This window comes from Rhinoderma darwinii, chromosome 8 (assembly GCF_050947455.1).
Source record: "Rhinoderma darwinii isolate aRhiDar2 chromosome 8, aRhiDar2.hap1, whole genome shotgun sequence".
NCBI classification, from domain to species: domain Eukaryota; kingdom Metazoa; phylum Chordata; class Amphibia; order Anura; family Rhinodermatidae; genus Rhinoderma; species Rhinoderma darwinii.
This window is the reverse complement of record NC_134694.1, coordinates 908,191-929,616: the sequence shown is the minus strand read 5'-3', so window position 1 is coordinate 929,616 and position 21,426 is coordinate 908,191. Positions and strand designations below refer to the sequence as shown.

General features: G+C 51.5%; 1 protein-coding gene across 1 annotated transcript in view; it reads right to left on the bottom strand.

The window, feature by feature from the left end:
- C5 (complement C5) overlaps positions 1-21,200 on the bottom strand; it is a 48,996-nt gene extending 27,796 nt beyond the window's left edge. Inside the window, exons 1-17 of the mRNA XM_075834588.1 lie at positions 21,093-21,200; positions 17,245-17,437; positions 16,053-16,215; positions 15,796-15,866; positions 15,291-15,382; positions 13,826-13,908; positions 13,630-13,720; positions 12,607-12,712; positions 10,323-10,449; positions 9,958-10,066; positions 9,347-9,545; positions 8,643-8,846; positions 7,154-7,363; positions 4,438-4,587; positions 3,694-3,823; positions 3,200-3,268; positions 138-344 (exon numbers count right to left, since the gene is read on the bottom strand). Coding sequence (XP_075690703.1) covers positions 138-344; positions 3,200-3,268; positions 3,694-3,823; positions 4,438-4,587; positions 7,154-7,363; positions 8,643-8,846; positions 9,347-9,545; positions 9,958-10,066; positions 10,323-10,449; positions 12,607-12,712; positions 13,630-13,720; positions 13,826-13,908; positions 15,291-15,382; positions 15,796-15,866; positions 16,053-16,215; positions 17,245-17,437; positions 21,093-21,157 — 2,269 coding nt within the window. The 5' untranslated portion in view covers positions 21,158-21,200. The remainder of the gene's footprint in view (positions 1-137; positions 345-3,199; positions 3,269-3,693; positions 3,824-4,437; positions 4,588-7,153; positions 7,364-8,642; positions 8,847-9,346; positions 9,546-9,957; positions 10,067-10,322; positions 10,450-12,606; positions 12,713-13,629; positions 13,721-13,825; positions 13,909-15,290; positions 15,383-15,795; positions 15,867-16,052; positions 16,216-17,244; positions 17,438-21,092) is intronic.
- Between the last annotated feature and the right edge of the window lie 226 nt (positions 21,201-21,426).

The following is a 21,426-nucleotide window of genomic DNA, read 5'->3' as shown; positions in this document are numbered from 1 at the left end:
ATGTAAATCACCCCCACCATGTAAATATGTGCCCCCCATCTGTTCTATAATACTGCAGCGCCCCCATATGTCATGGTTTTAGAATATCGCAGCCCCCGCTGACCCCCATGTCATCTGCTCGTCCTAGGAATACTCACACACTCGACCAAATCCCAGATGTTTCTTGGCTAAATCATCGAACCACTTCTGGACCAGCTCGCAGCACTTCTTGAAGGAGTTGACACAGGCCTGCGCTCTCTGCTTCGTGACGCGCTCCAGTCCTTTCTGGCACTGTTTGTCCTCCATGAAGGTTGTGCCCCCGTCCTCGCAGCACTGCCGGAGACGCTTGTCGACGTACTTGTTGGCTGGGGAATCATTAGAAGATGAACTCCACACAGCGGGAATGGGAGCAGTGATCACATGTCTGGGCGGCCATGCTCAGGCTATTATACAGATACACACAGGGTGCAGTCATGTGACACAGGTGATGGCGGAGGCCGCAGGTGAGACCGATCGTGAGGATTTATCCCTTCCCCCCACCTGTACAGGCTTTACTGAGAACGCAGCTTAGTTTTCGGATAATAAAATGTTCTACGTTCAATAACTGCGATGTAGGCGGAATCAGTGATCTCAGGTCTAAGTGGTGTCAGAGGTGCGGAAGCCGCTTATCTCCCTATAAACATGAATGGTAGATATCTGCTGCTGGAATCCGCTCAAGGGATAGACCTACTGGATTAACCTGTCCAATCCTTTGTTTTCCATAGAGATAAGCGGCACAATAGCCATGTGGCGGCAGCTTATCCCCTCCTGATAATGTGTATGGGGGGAATCATTCAGTTGCCAGCTGCTGTGTGTACGGCCGGTGTAAAGGTCTTTAGATACACAAGGAATTACGGGTAATATGTAGAGATGAACAAATCTATTCTACACTAATCAAATTTCCAAACATTTCAGGATTCATTCCGCACAAAACGCTCCTAATGGCAGCCGCTATTTTAGAGATCAGAAGACCGAGAAGAAGGATCACATGACCTCAGGTTCCAGCCGGGCGGGCTATCCCACAATGCCTTGCAGGCAGCCCTCCCTCTAGTACAGCCAATCATGAGGGGTATAGGTGTGAGTCACTGATGACTCAGAGCCACTATAAACAGCCCAACCAGAGTGAGAGAGTAACACACAGAATACAGAGAGGAGAGAGAGGACATCAGACAGAGAGTGAGAGAGAGAGAGAAACAGAATACAGAGAGGATAGAGAGGACATCAGACAGAGGGTGAGAGAGAGAGAGAAACAGAATACAGAGAGGATAGAGAGGACATCAGACAGAGAGTAACACACAGAAAACAGAGAGGAGAGAGAGGACATCAGACAGAGAGTGAGAGAGAAACAGAATACAGAGAGGAGAGAGAGGACATCAGACAGAGAGTGAGAGAGAGAGAAACACAGAATACAGAGAGGAGAGAGAGGACATCAGACAGAGAGTGAGAGAGAGAAACAGAATACAGAGAGGAGAGAGAGGACATCAGACAGAGAGTAACACACAGAATACAGAGAGGAGAGAGAGGACATCAGACAGAGAGTGAGAGAGAGAGAAACACAGAATACAGAGAGGAGAGAGAGGACATCAGACAGAGAGTGAGAGAGAGAAACAGAATACAGAGAGGAGAGAGAGGACATCAGACAGAGAGTAACACACAGAATACAGAGAGGAGAGAGAGGACATCAGACAGAGAGTGAGAGAGAGAGAAACACAGAATACAGAGAGGAGAGAGAGGACATCAGACAGAGAGTGAGAGAGAGAAACAGAATACAGAGAGGAGAGAGAGGACATCAGACAGAGAGTAACACACAGAATACAGAGAGGAGAGAGAGGACATCAGACAGAGAGTGAGAGAGAGAGAAACAGAATACAGAGAGGAGAGAGAGGACATCAGACAGAGAGTGAGAGAGAGAGAAACACAGAATACAGAGAGGAGAGAGAGGACATCAGACAGAGAGTGAGAGAGAGAGAAACAGAATACAGAGAGGAGAGAGAGGACATCAGACAGAGAGTGAGAGAGAGAGAAACAGAATACAGAGAGGAGAGAGAGGACATCAGACAGAGAGTAACACACAGAATACAGAGAGGAGAGAGAGGACATCAGACAGAGAGTGAGAGAGAGAGAAACAGAATACAGAGAGGAGAGAGAGGACATCAGACAGAGAGTGAGAGAGAGAAACAGAATACAGAGAGGAGAGAGAGGACATCAGACAGAGAGTGAGAGAGAGAAACACAGAATACAGAGAGGAGAGAGAGGACATCAGACAGAGAGTGAGAGAGAGAGAAACAGAATACAGAGAGGAGAGAGAGGACATCAGACAGAGAGTGAGAGAGAGAAACACAATACAGAGAGGAGAGAGAGGACATCAGAGTGAGAGAGTAACACACAGAATACAGAGAGGAGAGAGTAACACAGAATACAGAGGAAAGAGGACATCAGACAGAGTGAGAGAGTAACAAAATACAGGGAGGAGAGAGGACATCAGACAGAGAGAGAGAAACACACAGAATACTGAGAGGAGAGAGAGTCAAACACAGAATACAGAGGAGAGAGAGGGTGTCAGACAGAGAGTGAGAGATAGTAGCACAGGATACAGATAGTAAATTAGTGTCAATGAGTGTGTTTCATAGAGCGAAGAAGAGAATATAGCTAGATTTACAATAATTTGATAGAGAGATAGATTTTAAAGAGAGATAGGAGTCAGTCAGTGTGTTAGACAGGCAGCCATTGCTGTGAGTGAGTGCTGCTGCAGCTATACAATTCTTACATTCAATTGTAAATCACCGATCTTCACATCATTAACAAATCTTCTTCAATAATATTAATCCTGGTGCTGATACAGACGTCAATTTGACATCACTAATGCTTTCTTGGCGTTAAAGAGTTTGAGAGGGGCTGTAAACAGTCCTAGAAGACCACCGAGTGTCACACAGGATTTTTTCAAGGCAATTAGGGCATTTTCATATTGGCAAATAATTTATTGACCAAATCTAATTGGACAGTCGGTTCTTTAGAATCAAACCCTAAATGAATTTTGGTAAATTTGCTAGGCTCTGGTAATATGGGATACCCTAATGTGTACATTATGGGGAATATTAGAGCTGTACGCACTGAGCAGGCGGCTTATAACCGCACAGGAGCCTCGCCCATATCATAGCGTCTCAGAGGCGCGGTCACTTACCAACTTTTCGTAATTCCTCTCCCATGCCAGCGGAGCGCTTGCTCCTTAATACTTCATTACAGGTCAATTCTGAAAAGCATAAGATCACATTGTATGTAAGGAGGATTGATCCGACGAGAGGGGGGGGGGGGGGTGAGGAAAGGTTTAATACAACCAATCGTGGTGGTGCTTTTACTTTCTGAAGGACCTCGGAGCAGTGATGGATTCTGACTGGTTGCCCACTGCCCCTCTTTTCTCTTGCACCAGTTTTAATAAATCCCCACTGTCTACACACAAAACACAGGAGGAAGACCCCCATATAGACGTCCAGTAATGTTATGAGGACGGTGGGCGCCACGGCTGCAGGGTCAGACTACATCGTTTGTATCAAGACTATTTGCAAAGTTTCATTTTAATATTAGATACATTGGAGAAATAACCAATGGTTGTAAAAGTATACACACCCTATAATACAGAAAATATATTGGAATACTACAACCCCTAACATCATGTACCGGTTTTCTGAGACGCCCGTATGTTGGCATTAGTCATGAAAGTCAGTCCGGCCATTTCAAACACGTCCACGTTATCCTTCCCGGCTCCGGCGCCGCAGCCGAGGTCACTCTCCTCGATCTTCCTGAGAACCTGCGATAGATCAAGGTCGTCAGCACCAAAAAGATCACATTATAATATATCCCCCCCGAAAGGGAGGACGCCCCCAGCAAGAGCCACCGACACAAACTCAATAGGGGACCGCGGCCCCGTAGTCCCGATGTAAGTGAAGCGTCGTCACTGTGTAATGAAACATTCTGAAACTTTCTTAGAGACTTTATTTCAATTCCTCAAATTTTTTCAAGATCTGCTTGCTGTCAGTGAACAGGTACATTTATGGTTTACATCCAGAGGCCGAATACCTGTACAGGCCAACTACTTTTAACAGGTGCGGGTTAGTTCCAATGTAACAGTGTGGATAATACTCTGTGCACACATCGTTCTCCTGTCCTTATTGCTACAATGTATCAGTGCAGGGAATATGTATCAGTCTGGCGTCCAGGCTGTTCTGCTCACAGGGGATCGTCTAGACTAGATACATGGTGACAAAGCTTCAGCTGTGAAACGTATTCGGTCAAGAGAAGGTTCAGCATCTGAGTCTACCAGTAATCTTGGATGGAAAACATGAAAGTAAATCGGAGGGTGAAAAAACAAAGACATCAACCAGATCCCCGTAAAGGAATAAAGAAATGTCACTAATTCTTAACTCTTTCCATAGATCTCTGCGCCTTCTTAGTGACATCGTACACAGAGACGTCTATAGCAGACAAGGCGACGATGGACCCGCTCTGCGCTGTGACCGTCAGCGGCACCGAGGCCTTGGGCTTAAATTCCCCTCTGGAGGTCGACAGCTGCACCTGATGAGAGAGACAGAGATCAGCCATCACACACACAGCGTATCACTCCCATCATCCCCAGGAGCTCACTATGTATAACTCCCATCATCCCCAGGAGCTCACTATGTATCACTCCCATCATCCCCAGGAGCTCACTATGTATCACTCCCATCATCCCCAGGAGCTCACTATGTATCACTCCCATCATCCCCAGGAGCTCACTATGTATAACTCCCATCATCCCCAGGAGCTCACTATGTATAACTCCCATCATCCCCAGGAGCTCACTATGTATCACTCCCATCATCCCCAGGAGCTCACTATGTATCACTCCCATCATCCCCAGGAGCTCACTATGTATAACTCCCATCATCCCCAGGAGCTCACTATGTATCACTCCCATCATCCCCAGGAGCTCACTATGTATAACTCCCATCATCCCCAGGAGCTCACTATGTATCACTCCCATCATCCCCAGGAGCTCACTATGTATCACTCCCATCATCCCCAGGAGCTCACTATGTATCACTCCCATCATCCCCAGGAGCTCACTATGTATCACTCCCATCATCCCTGCCCCAGGAGCTCACTATGTATCACTCCCATCATCCCCAGGAGCTCAATATGTATCACTCCCATCATCCCTGCCCCAGGAGCTCACTATGTATCACTCCCATCATCCCCAGGAGCTCACTATGTATCACTCCCATCATCCCCAGGAGCTCACTATGTATCACTCCCATCTTCCCCAGGAGCTCAATATGTATCACTCCCATCATCCCTGCCCCAGGAGCTCACTATGTATCGCTCCCATCATCCCCCGGAGCTCACTATGTATCACTCCCATCATCCCCAGGAGCTCACTATGTATAACTCCCATCATCCCCAGGAGCTCACTATGTATCACTCCCATCATCCCCAGGAGCTCACTATGTATCACTCCCATCATCCCCAGGAGCTCACTATGTATAACTCCCATCATCCCCAGGAGCTCACTATGTATCACTCCCATCATCCCCAGGAGCTCACTATGTATCACTCCCATCATCCCCAGGAGCTCACTATGTATAACTCCCATCATCCCCAGGAGCTCACTATGTATCACTCCCATCATCCCCAGGAGCTCACTATGTATCACTCCCATCATCCCCAGGAGCTCACTATGTATCACTCCCATCATCCCCAGGAGCTCACTATGTATCACTCCCATCATCCCTGCCCCAGGAGCTCACTATGTATCACTCCCATCATCCCCAGGAGCTCAATATGTATCACTCCCATCATCCCTGCCCCAGGAGCTCACTATGTATCAGTCCCATCATCCCCAGGAGCTCAATATGTATCACTCCCATCATCCCTGCCCCAGGAGCTCACTATGTATCACTCCCATCATCCCCAGGAGCTCACTATGTATCACTCCCATCATCCCCCGGAGCTCACTATGTATCACTCCCATCATCCCCAGGAGCTCACTATGTATCACTCCCATCATCCCCAGGAGCTCACTATGTATCACTCCCATCATCCCCAGGAGCTCACTATGTATCACTCCCATCATCCCTGCCCCAGGAGCTCACTATGTATCACTCCCATCATCCCCAGGAGCTCAATATGTATCACTCCCATCATCCCTGCCCCAGGAGCTCACTATGTATCACTCCCATCATCCCCAGGAGCTCAATATGTATCACTCCCATCATCCCTGCCCCAGGAGCTCACTATGTATCACTCCCATCATCCCCAGGAGCTCACTATGTATCACTCCCATCATCCCCCGGAACTCACTATGTATCACTCCCATCATCCCCAGGAGCTCACTATGTATCACTCCCATCATCCCTGCCCCAGGAGCTCACTATGTATCACTCCCATCATCCCCAGGAGCTCACTATGTATCACTCCCATCATCCCCCGGAGCTCACTATGTATCACTCCCATCATCCCCAGGAGCTCACTATGTATCACTCCCATCATCCCTGCCCCAGGAGCTCACTATGTATCACTCCCATCATCCCTGCCCCAGGAGCTTACTATGTATCACTCCCATCATCCCCTGCCCCCGGAGCTCACTATGTATCACTCCCATCATCCCTGTCCCCGGAGCTCACTATGTATCACTCCCATCATCCCCAGGAGCTCACTATGTATCACTCCCATCATCCCTGTCCCCGGAGCTCACTATGTATCACTCCCATCATCCCCCGGAGCTCACTATGTATCACTTCCATCATCCCCCGGAGCTCACTATGTATCACTCCCATCATCCCCAGGAGCTCACTATGTATCACTCCCATCATCCCTGTCCCCAGGAGCTCACTATGTATCACTCCCATCATCCCTGCCCCAGGAGCTTACTATGTATCACTCCCATCATCCCTGTCCCCAGGAGCTCACTATGTATCACTCCCATCATCCCTGCCCCCGGAGCTCACAATCTAATCTCCTTATCTCGCACACTGGGGCCACACAGTATTTGTAGTTTGGGACGTGACCATAGCACGTGGAGAACATCGGCGGCGCCATCACGCTGCTTGTTGGACGCTGTAGATGGGGGTCATTCTCTTGTGCCGCGATATTCACATCTCACCTTCTGATTATTCACACATTTCTCTTTGACGTCCACCCAGATGGAATCTGCCACGACCTCGGCGGTGGTGTCTCCGGTAATGATGTAATACACCAGGATGCGGACGGAGGGAACCATGGCGGTGGTTACCTGGATGTTCAGATTTTGGGACGTGGACTCATGGACCCTCTGCACCGTATCAAACGTTACAATCTTCCCCTTAGAAATGACCTGTGCAGAGGGAAAAATGAATGAGAGGGATAGAAATACATCTAAATACCGCACCCCCGGCATACGTACGGTATAATACACCCCCCAGCATACGTACGGTATAATACACCCCCCAGCATACGTACGGTATAATACACAACCCAGCATACGTACGGTATAATACACCCCCCAGCATACGTACGGTACAATACACCCCAGCATCGACGGTATAATGCACCCCCGGCATACGTACGGTATAATACACCCCCCAGCATACGTACGGTATAATACACCCCCCAGCATACGTACGTATAATACACCCCCCAGCATACGTACGGTATAATACACAACCCAGCATACGTACGGTATAATACACCCCCCAGCATACGTACGGTACAATACACCCCCAGCATACGTACGGTATAATGCACCCCCGGCATACGTACGGTATAATACACCCCCCAGCATACGTACGGTATAATACACCCCCCAGCATACGTACGGTATAATACACCCCCAGCATACGTACGGTAATAATGCGCCCCCCCAGCATACGTACGGTATAATACACCCCCCAGCATACGTACGGTATAATACACCCCCCAGCATAGATACGGTATAATGCACCCCCCAGCATACGTACGGTATAATACACCCCCCCAGCATAGATACGGTATAATGCACCCCCAGCATAGATACGGTATAATGCACCCCCCAGCATAGGTACGGTATATGCACCCCCCAGCATAGGTACGGTATAATGCACCCCCCAGCATAGGTACGGTATAATGCACCCCCCAGCATAGGTACGGTATAATGCACCCCCCAGCATAGGTACGGTATAATGCACCCCCCAGCATACGTACGGTATAATGCACCCCCGGCATACGTACGGTATAATACACCCCCCCAGCATACGTACGGTATAATGCACCCCCCAGCATACGTACGGTATAATGCACCCCCGGCATACGTACGGTATAATGCACCCCACAGCATACGTACGGTATAATGCACCCCCCAGCATACGTACGGTATAATGCACCCCCCAGCATACGTACGGTATAATGCACCCCCCAGCATACGTACGGTATAATGCACCCCCCAGCATACGTACGGTATAATGCACCCCCCAGCATACGTACGGTATAATGCACCCCCCAGCATACGTACGGTATAATGCACCCCCGGCATACGTACGGTATAATACATCCCCCCTGCACACTGTGTAACACATCACCATAAAGTGAATGCCCCCTCCCCATGCGCTCAGTAGAACGCACGTCCTCACGGCACTCACCAGGTAACTATAATGGGTTAATTTGGCCAGGTACGGACTACTGGGCACCACTTGGACATTTAAGAAGTCTCCGACCTGCAGGACTTCGCTCTCTCTGGCCCAGTTGATGTACAGGTAACTCTTGGTCAGTGACTTGTACGCGGTGGCGGTGTACTCGGCACTCGCCTGATTTTCGTCCTGCAGGTTGTTATCGGCCGTCGTTATCTAGATGAAAAAAAACCAAACCGATTATAAACGGACATTCTAATGAATGGGCGGCGTCTCCAGCACACGGCGGCGTCTCCAGCACACGGCGGCGGCTGCGTCTCCAGCACACGGCGGCGGCTGCGTCTCCAGCACACGGCGGCGGATGCGTCTCCAGCACACGGCGGCGGATGCGTCTCCAGCACACGGCGGCGGATGCGTCTCCAGCACACGGCGGCGGATGCGTCTCCAGCACACGGCGGCGGATGCGTCTCCAGCACACGGCGGCGGATGCGTCTCCAGCACACGGCGGCGGATGCGTCTCCAGCACACGGCGGCGGATGCGTCTCCAGCACACGGCGGCGGATGCGTCTCCAGCACACGGCGGCGGATGCGTCTCCAGCACACGGCGGCGGATGCGTCTCCAGCACACGGCGGCGGATGCGTCTCCAGCACACGGCGGCGGATGCGTCTCCAGCACACGGCGGCGGATGCGTCTCCAGCACACGGCGGCGGCTCACCTTAAACGTCAGGGCCTTTATGTCTGCCGGGATGTTCACCACAAACACTGCAATCCCTTTACTGTCCGTCTGCTGCATCAGTGACCGGTGGGCAGGCATGGGGCTGACCTCTCCGCCATCCTGAACCATTTCCCCAGTGATCGTCAGCCGGATTCTGGACACCGCGTTATCCAGCGTGTCCTTCACCTGGACCTGATCAGACGAGACGTAACATCAGTGCAGCTACAGGGGCAGCACGGCGGGTGACGGCCTGCAGTGAAGCCGCCCACATCGCTGTCGTAATATACAATGTGGATACGGGGTCCACCGCCTCATCCTTGTCATATTGAGGTCTCCATTCAGGAGGGAGAAGCAGATGATCTGAAGACCACGTATCCTCCTCCATGTAGAGATCTGCTCACTTGTAGTTCCAGGCCCAAATCCAGAGGCTGCACCACTGGGGACCAATGCGTAAATCCTAATGACCATCTACATCAATATTTACACTCTGCTTGGATGCGGATGGGGATTTGGATGGCATGTTGTGGCAGTAGTGCAGCCTCAGGCTTTGGGCCTGTCATTTCAGTCTTCTCTTCAGCCCTCGTAAGTATGTATAGCCCTCACCTTCACCGTAGTACGGTAACGTTGGCTTCACATACAGGGGGGTGCCAATCAGTTTTAGGGTGTACGGCGTTATAACAAACTTGACGTCTGAGTTTTCACTCTCTTCAGACTGTGAACCTGAAACAAAAAAGAATATGATGGCGAATTACCGTCCGGGAAGCACTGACCCCGCCCTCAGCGCAGACGTGCCACGTGACATTATTAACGCTTTGCCACCATGGGTGGAGCATACTTGTCACATGACTGCACCGGACCCCCCGAGCCCGGAGATCCAGCGGTCTCCCCTTGGGTGCGGCTCCGGTTTCCTAGTAAACACAGCGCCATCTGCAGGACTCCCTCAGGAACAGTTTTGCTGGTTTGGTTCGGTCATTACCTGCCGTCTCCTCCACGGTGGCCGTTATATGTAAGTAATATCCATCCAGTTCTTCCAGCTGTGAATAGCCCAGCTCCTCCACTGCTTGCTGGCTGTTAAACTGGAACACGGCTTCTCCATTATTCATCTGCAAAGTACAATTACCGGTTCCTGAAAAGTGCAAACGCTGGGGGCCCGGAGCGTGACTTATATGGGGGCCCGGAGCGTGACTTATATGGGGGCCCGGAGCGTGACTTATATGGGGGCCCGGAGCGTGACTTATATGGGGGCCCGGAGCGTGACTTATATGGGGGCCCGGAGCGTGACATATGGGGGCCCGGAGCGTGACTTATATGGGGGCCCGGAGCGTGACTTGTATGGGGGCCCGGAGCGTGACTTGTATGGGGGCCCCGAGCGTGACTTGTATGGGGCCCGAGCGTGACTTGTATGGGGGCCCCCGTGACTTGTATGGGGGCCCCGAGCGTGACTTGTATGGGGGCCCGAGCGTGACTTGTATGGGGGCCCCGAGCGTGACTTGTATGGGGGCCCCGAGCGTGACTTGTATGGGGGCCCCGAGCGTGACTTGTATGGGGGCCCCGAGCGTGACTTGTATGGGGGCCCCGAGCGTGACTTGTATGGGGGCCCCGAGCGTGACTTGTATGGGGGCCCCGAGCGTGACTTGTATGGGGGCCCCGAGCGTGACTTGTATGGGGGCCCGAGCGTGACTTGTATGGGGGCCCCGAGCGTGACTTGTATGGGGGCCCCGAGCGTGACTTGTATGGGGGCCCCGAGCGTGACTTGTATGGGGGCCCCGAGCGTGACTTGTATGGGGGCCCCGAGCGTGACTTGTATGGGGGCCCCGAGCGTGACTTGTATGGGGGCCCCGAGCGTGACTTGTATGGGGGCCCCGAGCGTGACTTGTATGGGGGCCCCGAGCGTGACTTGTATGGGGGCCCCGAGCGTGACTTGTATGGGGGCCCCGAGCGTGACTTGTATGGGGGCCCCGAGCGTGACTTGTATGGGGGCCCCGAGCGTGACTTGTATGGGGGCCCCGAGCGTGACTTGTATGGGGGCCCCGAGCGTGACTTGTATGGGGCCCCGAGCGTGACTTGTATGGGGGCCCCGAGCGTGACTTGTATGGGGGCCCCGAGCGTGACTTGTATGGGGGCCCCGAGCGTGACTTGTATGGGGGCCCCGAGCGTGACTTGTATGGGGGCCCCGAGCGTGACTTGTATGGGGGCCCCGAGCGTGACTTGTATGGGGGCCCCGAGCGTGACTTGTATGGGGGCCCCGAGCGTGACTTGTATGGGGGCCCCGAGCGTGACTTGTATGGGGGCCCCGAGCGTGACTTGTATGGGGGCCCCGAGCGTGACTTGTATGGGGGCCCCGAGCGTGACTTGTATGGGGGCCCCGAGCGTGACTTGTATGGGGGCCCCGAGCGTGACTTGTATGGGGGCCCGGAGCGTGACTTGTATGGGGGCCCGGAGCGTGACTTGTATGGGGGCCCGGAGCGTGACTTGTATGGGGGCCCGGAGCGTGACTTGTATGGGGGCCCGGAGCGTGACTTGTATGGGGGCCCGGAGCGTGACTTATATGGGGGCCCGGAGCGTGACTTATATGGGGGCCCGGAGCGTGACTCATATGGGGGCCCGGAGCGTGACTCATATGGGGGCCCGGAGGGTGACTCATATGGGGGCCCGGAGCGTGACTCATATGGGGGCCCGGAGCGTGACTCATATGGGGGCCCGGAGCGTGACTCATATGGGGGCCCGGAGGGTGACTCATATGGGGGCCCAGAGCGTGACTCATATGGGGGCCCGGAGCGTGACTCATATGGGGGCCCGGAGCGTGACTCATATGGGGGCCCGGAGCGTGACTCATATGGGGGCCCGGAGCGTTTCTTATATGGGGGCCCGGAGCGTGACTCATATGGGGGCCCGGAGCGTGACTCATATGGGGGCCCGGAGCGTGACTCATATGGGGGCCCGGAGCGTGACTCATATGGGGGCCCGGAGCGTGACTCATATGGGGGCCCGGAGCGTGACTTATATGGGGGCCCGGAGCGTGACTTATATGGGGGCCCGGAGCGTGACTTATATGGGGGCCCGGAGCGTGACTTATATGGGGGCCCGGAGCGTGACTTATATGGGGGCCCGGAGCGTGACTTATATGGGGGCCCGGAGCGTGACTTATATGGGGGCCCGGAGCGTGACTTATATGGGGGCCCGGAGCGTGACTTATATGGGGGCCCGGAGCGTGACTTATATGGGGGCCCGGAGCGTGACTTATATGGGGCCCCTCTTACCGGCAGCACGGCAATGGATTTCAGCATCATCCTTCTCTCGCCTCGTTCTATTAAACCGTAACGGATGAAGACTCGCGCTTTGTCTACTTTTTTAGCGTAATAATGACTGGAAGATACAACGATGAATACAGAATAAATAACTATTGATTATTGTCGGATGAAGTGGTGCAACTTTCTAAAAACGTTGTTTAAAAAAAAACAACTAAATTTTTCAAGATCTCTGCTTGCTGGTAGTAAATGAGAATATTCTTGTTTACATTGAGGAGCTGAGAACACATGGTGATATAATACTTCTCACAGCTGAGGGATTGTTACATTTGTATCCAGTCTAGACAATCCTGAACTCCAGACTGATACATTTATCCTGCGCTTACACATTGTGACAAACTATAGGGGAGGGGGATTTATGGAAAAGGACTTGTTCTATATGTCCATCCCATGAGCCCTTTCACATGACATAAGACCCTGCGTACTGAGAAACGGGACAGAATAAGGAGCGGCGACAACCTCTTCTGTCCCTCTTGTGGGGACTCTGAACCATATTCTATCATTGCTGCTGCAACGGGTCCAATAATACATATATATATATATACGGCCTTCAGATATAAGAGAGCTGGTCCTGGTGACATATAGAAATATACCTATTATAGTCTATTATCGGGGGTGCTCTTGGCTAGGTGGGGTCCTATCACCCCTCTGACCCGTTCGTGATAAGTTAACATAAGATAAACTTCCTTCTGCTGCCACTAGGGGGAGCTGACTGCACTGAGGTGGATCAGAGCTGTATAAATCCCTATCCAGTGGGCTCCCCCTAGTGGTATTATACAGATCATTGATATTCTGTAGATCAGAGGCCGTCAGCCGGTGCTTCTTCAGGTGTTACACCGCCGGGTATGATGAGAGTAGTAGTGCTGCAGCAGGCGGAGTGACAACTATTGTAGAGGACATGATCCTAGATAACATTGTAGCTGAACTCCCAGCATGCTCTAGTAGCCCCTCCTCCTGTACACAGGGGGCACTTACTTTGCTTTCACTGTGATCAGAAATTCATTAAACGTCTCAAAAGAAATGAAGTTCTGCTGCGGTTCTATGGTGACGAAAAATCTCGGCAGCACTGAAAATAAAGAGAAATCCCATGAAGCCCCGCGGCCGCTCCGGCGTCGTGATCCCCCCGATACAGACGATCATTCATCTACAGCGCTGTATACAATGTAAATACCGTATTCCTTCACTTCAAACGTCGCCGCCATAGAGGTCGTGTAATCCGCGGCGTAGGCAGCTTCAATCTTCCAACTCCCAAATCTGAGGGGGAAAACGGTGACAACAGAAATCCAGAAAAGTTCCTGCAGGTCCCGGCCCAGTCCCCAAACTTTCTAATAGACGCTCGATCAATTCCTCAAGAGCTCTTTTTGTCAGTGAATGGAAACACTCATTATTTACATCCAGGAAGATCAAAGTACAGACCCAGCTCTGCTCACACAGCTGCACGGCTCGTTACTACGGCACACCATGGGCTCACACAGCTGCACGGCTCGTTACTACGGCACACCATGGGCTCACACAGCTGCACGGCTCGTTACTACACACAGCTCTGATCCACATTACTAAGACACACCATGGGCTCACACAGCTGCACTGCTCGTTACTACGGCACACCATGGGCTCACACAGCTGCATGGCTCGTTACTACACACAGCTCTGATCCACGTTACTAAGACACACCATGGGCTCACAGAGCTGCACTGCTCGTTACTACGGCACACCATGGGCTCACAGAGCTGCACGGCTCGTTACTACGGCACACCATGGGCTCACAGAGCTGCACGGCTCGTTACTACGGCACACCATGGGCTCACACAGCTGCACTGCTCGTTACTACGGCACACCATGGGCTCACAGAGCTGCACGGCTCGTTACTACGGCACACCATTGGCTCACACAGCTGCACGGCTCGTTACTACGGCACACCATGGGCTCACACAGCTGCACGGCTCGTTACTACGGCACACCATGGGCTCACACAGCTGCACGGCTCGTTACTACGGCACACCATGGGCTCACAGAGCTGCACGGCTCGTTACTACGGCACACCATGGGCTCACACAGCTGCACTGCTCGTTACTACGGCACACCATGGGCTCACAGAGCTGCACGGCTCGTTACTACGGCACACCATTGGCTCACACAGCTGCACGGCTCGTTACTACGGCACACCATGGGCTCACACAGCTGCACGGCTCGTTACTACGGCACACCATTGACTCACACAGCTGCACGGCTCGTTACTACGGCACACCATGGGCTCACACAATGTGATCAGGACAAGCAGTAAGAACCTGACATCTAAGTCTAGGGAGTGAAGCAGTAATGCAGAATAATCCATCCACAGCACTCGCTGGTCTTGGCGCTTGCAGGGCCTGTGTGAGCAGGACTAGGTCAGCATGGGTTCCCATTCACTGATCTCAAGCAGAGATCTAGAAAGTGATGTTTTCAAAGTCTAATAGAAAGTTGCAGAACATTTCATTCTACATTGCTATAGTTTTAGGCTGCAGCGGCCCTTTAAAGGTGTTACAGGAGACATTACCCCCCCCCCCGGGAAATCAAACATGGCCGCCACCAGTTCTGACATGAAACCTCCGGTGGCGGCGGGAGGTAATCACACATGACTTGGGTCAGACATGTACTTGGGGTTGGCAGGAATCTTGAAGTCGGGGAAGGAGATGATGCCGGTGGCGTCCTGCTGCGTAATCACGTCCAACTTCACTTCATCCGGATCCTTTAAAAGAAACATAAGAAACGATGTGATTCAGTACAAGGAACCTGTGTCCTCACACGGCCGACTCCATCCAAAACAGAGAGCCCCTATTACCATCCGTTCACCCTCATGTACTGAACTTACATCATGCTTTCTACTCCAGCCACATCCAGAGCTGCATTCACAATTCTGCATTTACATAATGCTTTCTACTCCAGCCACATCCAGAGCTGTATTCACATTTTTGCGGTTCCATAAACTGTTGTATGTTTTTAAGGGCACCCAGCAGAATTTTGCTATGTATGTGAGTGCAGAAAAACGCAAAACGGTGAAATGTTGTTTAACGGTGAGGTAAATGGGTTGCCCACTTATGGGCTCCGTCTATTAGCTCCACGTGCAGAGTAGACAGTCCCTTGAAGCTTTGAGTCACTCACCTTGAAGGTTACGGTCACCGCTCTACGTGCCGGTCTCAGTTCCTCATCCATGGAGTAGATCCGAATCTTCACTGAAAAGGAGACGACGAGATGCTGAGCTGCACGCGGGACGTATAATACACCGACTCTTTATAACTTATAATCGCCGCAACCTGATCGCTAAACCGCACAATGATCGCTAAACCTTCTAACGTTTTACAGCAGCCATAAAGCGAGAACAGGAGGTCGTGTGAGGACTTCTCCGCAGAGTACGTTACCAGACTGGTCCGGCGTGTAGACGGGTTTATCGGTCTGGATGAAGAGGAAGCCGTTGCGGTGCGAGACTGGAACGCGCTCCTCCTTGGTGAAGGACTTAGACTGAGCTTCCAGGTACACGAAGTGCTGCGCGCCTTCCTTCCAGGGGAAATCCTTAGGTTGTATCTGCAAAGAGAGTAACCAGAGTCCTGATCAGTGCAGAGCCTGCTACATTGTCACCCAGCTTTCCCAGACCCCTGAATGGTAAATGGCATCACTGTATGGGAAGGGTTTGTGTTGCTCTTTCTGTCCAAGGGTCCGGGAAAGCTGGGTGGCAACCCAAAGGGAGCCGTAATAGCAGCCATGTTAGTTGTCACCCAGCTTTCCAAAGAGCAGATAAAACTAGGAAAAGCTGAATAGAACATGAGGACGACTAAAAGATTTATACCTACCGGGGGGCATTTACTATAAAGGGGCCCCCCCCCACGCTGTAAACCTAAACACATTTCTACATCGCGTGACAACATTGATGACATCACATAATAGACGCGCCATGAGGAGCTGCGTACAGTCACCCCGCCCCCGCGTTACATAATAGACGAGCCATGAGGAGCTGCGTACAGTCACCCAGCCCCCGCGTTACATAATAGACGCGCCATGAGGAGCTGCGTACAGTCACCCCGCCCCCGCGTTACATAATAGACGAGCCATGAGGAGGAGCTGCGTACAGTCACCCCGCCCCCGCGTTACATAATAGATGCGCCATGAGGAGCTGCGTAGTCACCCCGCCCCCGCGTTACATAATAGACGCGCCATGAGGAGCTGCGTACAGTCACCCCGCCCCCGCGTTACATAATAGACGCGCCATGAGGAGCTGCGTACAGTCACCCCGCCCCCGCGTTACATAATAGACGAACCATGAGGAGCTGCGTACAGTCACCCCGCCCCCGCGTTACATAATAGACGCGCCATGAGGAGCTGCGTACAGTCACCCCGCCCCCGCGTTACATAATAGACGCGCCATGAGGAGCTGCGTACAGTCACCCAGCCCCCGCGTTACATAATAGACGCGCCATGAGGAGCTGCGTACAGTCACCCCGCCCCCGCGTTACATAATAGACGCGCCATGAGGAGCTGCGTACAGTCACCTGCCCCCGCGTTACATAATAGACGCGCCATGAGGAGCTGCGTACAGTCACCCCGCCCCCGCGTTACCTGGAGGTTCACCAGTCCTTGGAAGTTGTTGGCTTTGGTCAGTTCTAGGTGCTGGAAGGAGAATTTTGTCTTCTTATCGGGGTAACTAAGTAACGAAATTCTGATGGGGAGATTCTCTTCTTGTCCAAAACCCTGAACGAGCACGGTCTCCTGAGCACCGACCCTCCACACCCGGGGGCCCATCACAAGGTACCTGAAGGGACACAACACACGACTGAGAGGTCTAGACTGCAGGCGAGAATACGCATTAAAGGGCCGGCGCAGTCTCCCGTACATGAAGGTTCAGCATTGTATCATGAAGAGTTCTGAAACTTTCTAATAGACTTTGTGTTTTAATTCCTCATCGAGATCTCTGCTTGCTTTCAGTGAATGGGAACATTACTTAACCTAGAGGCCGAAAACCCATCCTGCTCACATAGCTGACAGTTTGTTACAATGTATCAGAGCAGATGAGAGCGTTGAGCTGGGGTCCAGGGTAGGAGACAGATTTGTGCTGCTGGTGCGTTTAGCTCACTGACGATTGTCTGCACCGACACATTGTAGCAAATGATCAGCTGTACGAGCATGACTAGAATATGGACTTATCCACCCAATCATTGTCGGATCAGGCGTGTGCGACTCTCCCCTGGCTGGCGCCATAACCAGCACCACATCTGGTGGCCATCTGGGGTACTGAGCGGAGACTATTTGGGTGCATATGTGATTCTGCAGCCCCCACCGGGGGAGGGGTTTCATGCTGCAGGTAATGGAAGGTTTTGGATGGATGTGTAAATGAGGAACCGCAGGCGCAAAAATGAGACAAGGCGACGGGGGCGAAGGACACAAACTGCCCTGGAATAGGGTACAAAATCAGGAACGGGACATTAACCGCTTCAGGACCAGACACCGTTAAGCCATCTTTAGCACGCATCAGTAAAACGGCTAGAACTTTTTGGTTTGTTGGGCTGGCGACGGGATTTTTGCGTTGTTTTTTCCGCTAACATTTTTATATGGACCATTTTTGTGATTTTAGAATTTTTACGTTTAAAGTTTGAAAATAATCGTTAAAAAAAGAAGCTCTTTTACTGTTTAGCTTTTCTTTTCTGGTAATAACATCGTTTTACCCTAAAATAGACCGTTTATTTGTGATCGGCGCTGTCTAGTGTAAAGGTTAATATATTACAGGTCTGTATTGGGGTAACCGGCTCCGGGCTGGCGTTACCACAATGATTGGCGGGGGGACGTTGTTTTGGGGGTGGGATTATCTGTGTATTTATTATTTTTTATTATTACGGTCCGTCCCTCAAAGCTCAGAACAGACCAGCGGAGGACTTTAGATTTTTTTACTCTCTTCGTTCAGACCTTCAGCCCTCTCCGGCTGTGCACGCGCTTAACCAAAAACGTCCTAAAATCTGCAGCGTCAACGGAAAACACCTCATGATATTCAGAAGTTTTTGTTTAGCAACCCGCGTTTTTCACGGCCGTTTTTGTAGCGGTTTTCTATAGAGTCAATGAAAAACTGCTCCAAAAACAGCTCAAGAAGCGACCTGCACCTTCGTTTTCACAGGCGTTTTTTTACGCGGCCGTATAAAAAAAAAACGCCCCGTCTTAACAGAACGCAGTTTTTCCCATTGAAATCCATGGGCAGATGTTTGGAGGCGTTCGGCTTCCGATCAGAAAATAAGCCGTGTGACGGTTGTCCCTAATAGGGCTGTGCTGGGTCTTCCTGCCACTAACGGCACCGGCGATCATGTGACCAATCGCTGCCTCTATTCCTATACTCAGCGCTGTGTAGAAGAGATCAGAGAAGATAGAAACAGCCACCTCTATCTTCTCCTCCGCGTCCCGGCAGTCACTGACAGCCACAGCTGCCTCTATCTTCTCCTCCGCGTCCCGGCAGTCATTGACAGCCACAGCTGCCTCTATCTTCTCCTCCGCGTCCCGGCAGTCACTGACAGCCACAGCTGCCTCTATCTTCTTCTCCGCGTCCCGGCAGTCACTGACAGCCACAGCTGCCTCTATCTTCTCCTCCGCGTCCCGGCAGTCACTGACAGCCACAGCTGCCTCTATCTTCTCCTCCGCGTCCCGGCAGTCACTGACAGCCACAGCTGCCTCTATCTTCTCCTCCGCGTCCCGGCAGTCACTGACAGCCGCAGACCCAGCAAGGCAGCCAGCCAAAACCTGCGCCGTAGGATTAAAACCCTTTACGACATTTGACTTATCCTTATCTCATAGCCGGGTAGGGGAAGTATGGAACGGGCTCACGCAGAGAAGCCGCTCCATACGATGCCGGTGTCGGCTGTTGTTAAAGCCGACACTTCAAAGTAACGAGCGCGATCCCGCTAATTTAACTCGTTAAACGCCGCGGTCAATAGCGACCACAGCATTTAAATCATTAGAAAGAGGGGGGCGACCCCCTCTAACAGCTCATCGCGCTCCCCGCAATGCAATCGCACGGCGGCGATGGTTGCTATGGCTGCCTGGGGGCCTAATGAAGGCCCCCACAGCCGCCATCTTTGTGCTCCTATTAAGCGCTGCCTCCGGCCTGTCAGAGTCACGATATATAGTATTGCAGTATATCGTGCAAGCAATCTGACGATCAATGGTTGAAGTCCCCTAGGGGGACTAATAACAAAAAAAAAAAAAGGAAAAATGTGTAAAATTATGTGAAAAAAAAAATTAAAATTTAAAAGTCAAAAAAATAAAATAAAAATTCCCCCATAGAGCACAGTAAATAAATAAACATAACTGGGATCGCTGCGTCCGTAAAAGTCTGAACTATCACAATATATCATTATTTATCCCGCACGGTGAACGCCGGAAAAAAAAAATACATTTGTAAACGCCACAATCTCTATTTATTGGTCCCCTCGTCTCCCACAAAAAATGAAATAAAACGTGACGAGAACCCGGCATGTCCCCCAAAATGGTGTTATCGAAAACCACAGCTTATTTTTTGCGGGATAAGCCCTCGGACCGCGTAATCGACGGAAAAATAAAAAAAGTTCTGCTCTTGGAATTTGGTGACACAAAATAAAAGTTATTTTTTACACTTCGGTTTTTACTTGTAAAATATAGAAATAACGCTATATATTTGGTGTCGCCGTCATCGCAGTGACCGCAGAATAAAGGGAACACGTTGATTTAATTGCACAGGGAATTCCGTAAGAACGAAGTGCAAAAACCATGGAGGAATCGCAGTTTTTTTCATTTTCTACCCCATAAATAATTTTTCCCGTTTCCTAGTACATTATACGGCACAATAAATGGCGCTATGAAAAACTACAACTCGTCCCCTGCAAAAATCCAGCCCTCCTAGGAATATAAAGACGGGAAAATAAAGACGTTACGGCCTCTGGGAGGAAAAGACGAAAATGAAAATCTGAAAAAGGGCTGCGGCCGAGAAGGGGTTAAATATATACACAGCCAGCGGCCGGGAAGGGGTTAAATATATACACAGCCAGCGGCCGGGAAGGGGTTAAAGAAATCGTCTGAACTGAAGTTTAATCAGCGTGGAATGTTCTAACCTCTCGGCTCTACATTCAGACGCTGCAAACGTGCCTTGATCTAGTCCTGCTCAGGGTTTGTTACAATGTAGCAGTCCAGACAATCACCTGTAAACGAAACAGCCGGACTGCGGACTGACCCATGTGACCTGCACTGACACATTGTAACTAGTCTCAGCACAGAAGTGTGCGGCGCTGCTGCTGCTGTGTTTACCCCACAGAGGATTGTCTAGCCTGGCTACAATGGTAGCAAACCCTCAGCTGTAAGAGCAGGACTAGTCACAATAAGTTTCCAGTCTCTGGATGTTCACAAGAACGCACAGCTAGCAGAGGTCTTGAAGAAGGAAATAAAATGGGACTCACGTCTGCTCCTGGCTTTGGCATCGTCCATAGAGAGTGAGAAGTGCGGCCAGGTGAATGAGGATCATGGTGGCCGGCGGGGGACGCTCACTGGACTGCGGTGATGTGAGGCGGCGCAGCCTCTCTGGTTAGGTGGGGCACACGGTGGGACTTTGCCCTGCGGCTGTGTTTGGGGAGGGGGTCACTGCCAGGAATGTGCACTGATCGGCCAGTATTTGCTGCAGGTGATGGATCTGTCTGTGATGCAACGGAGCCGGCAGCGAGGGATCTGCACATCACGACACACACGTCACAGCACTGTACATGAAGAGCTTACAATCTACAGCCGGCTATGCTG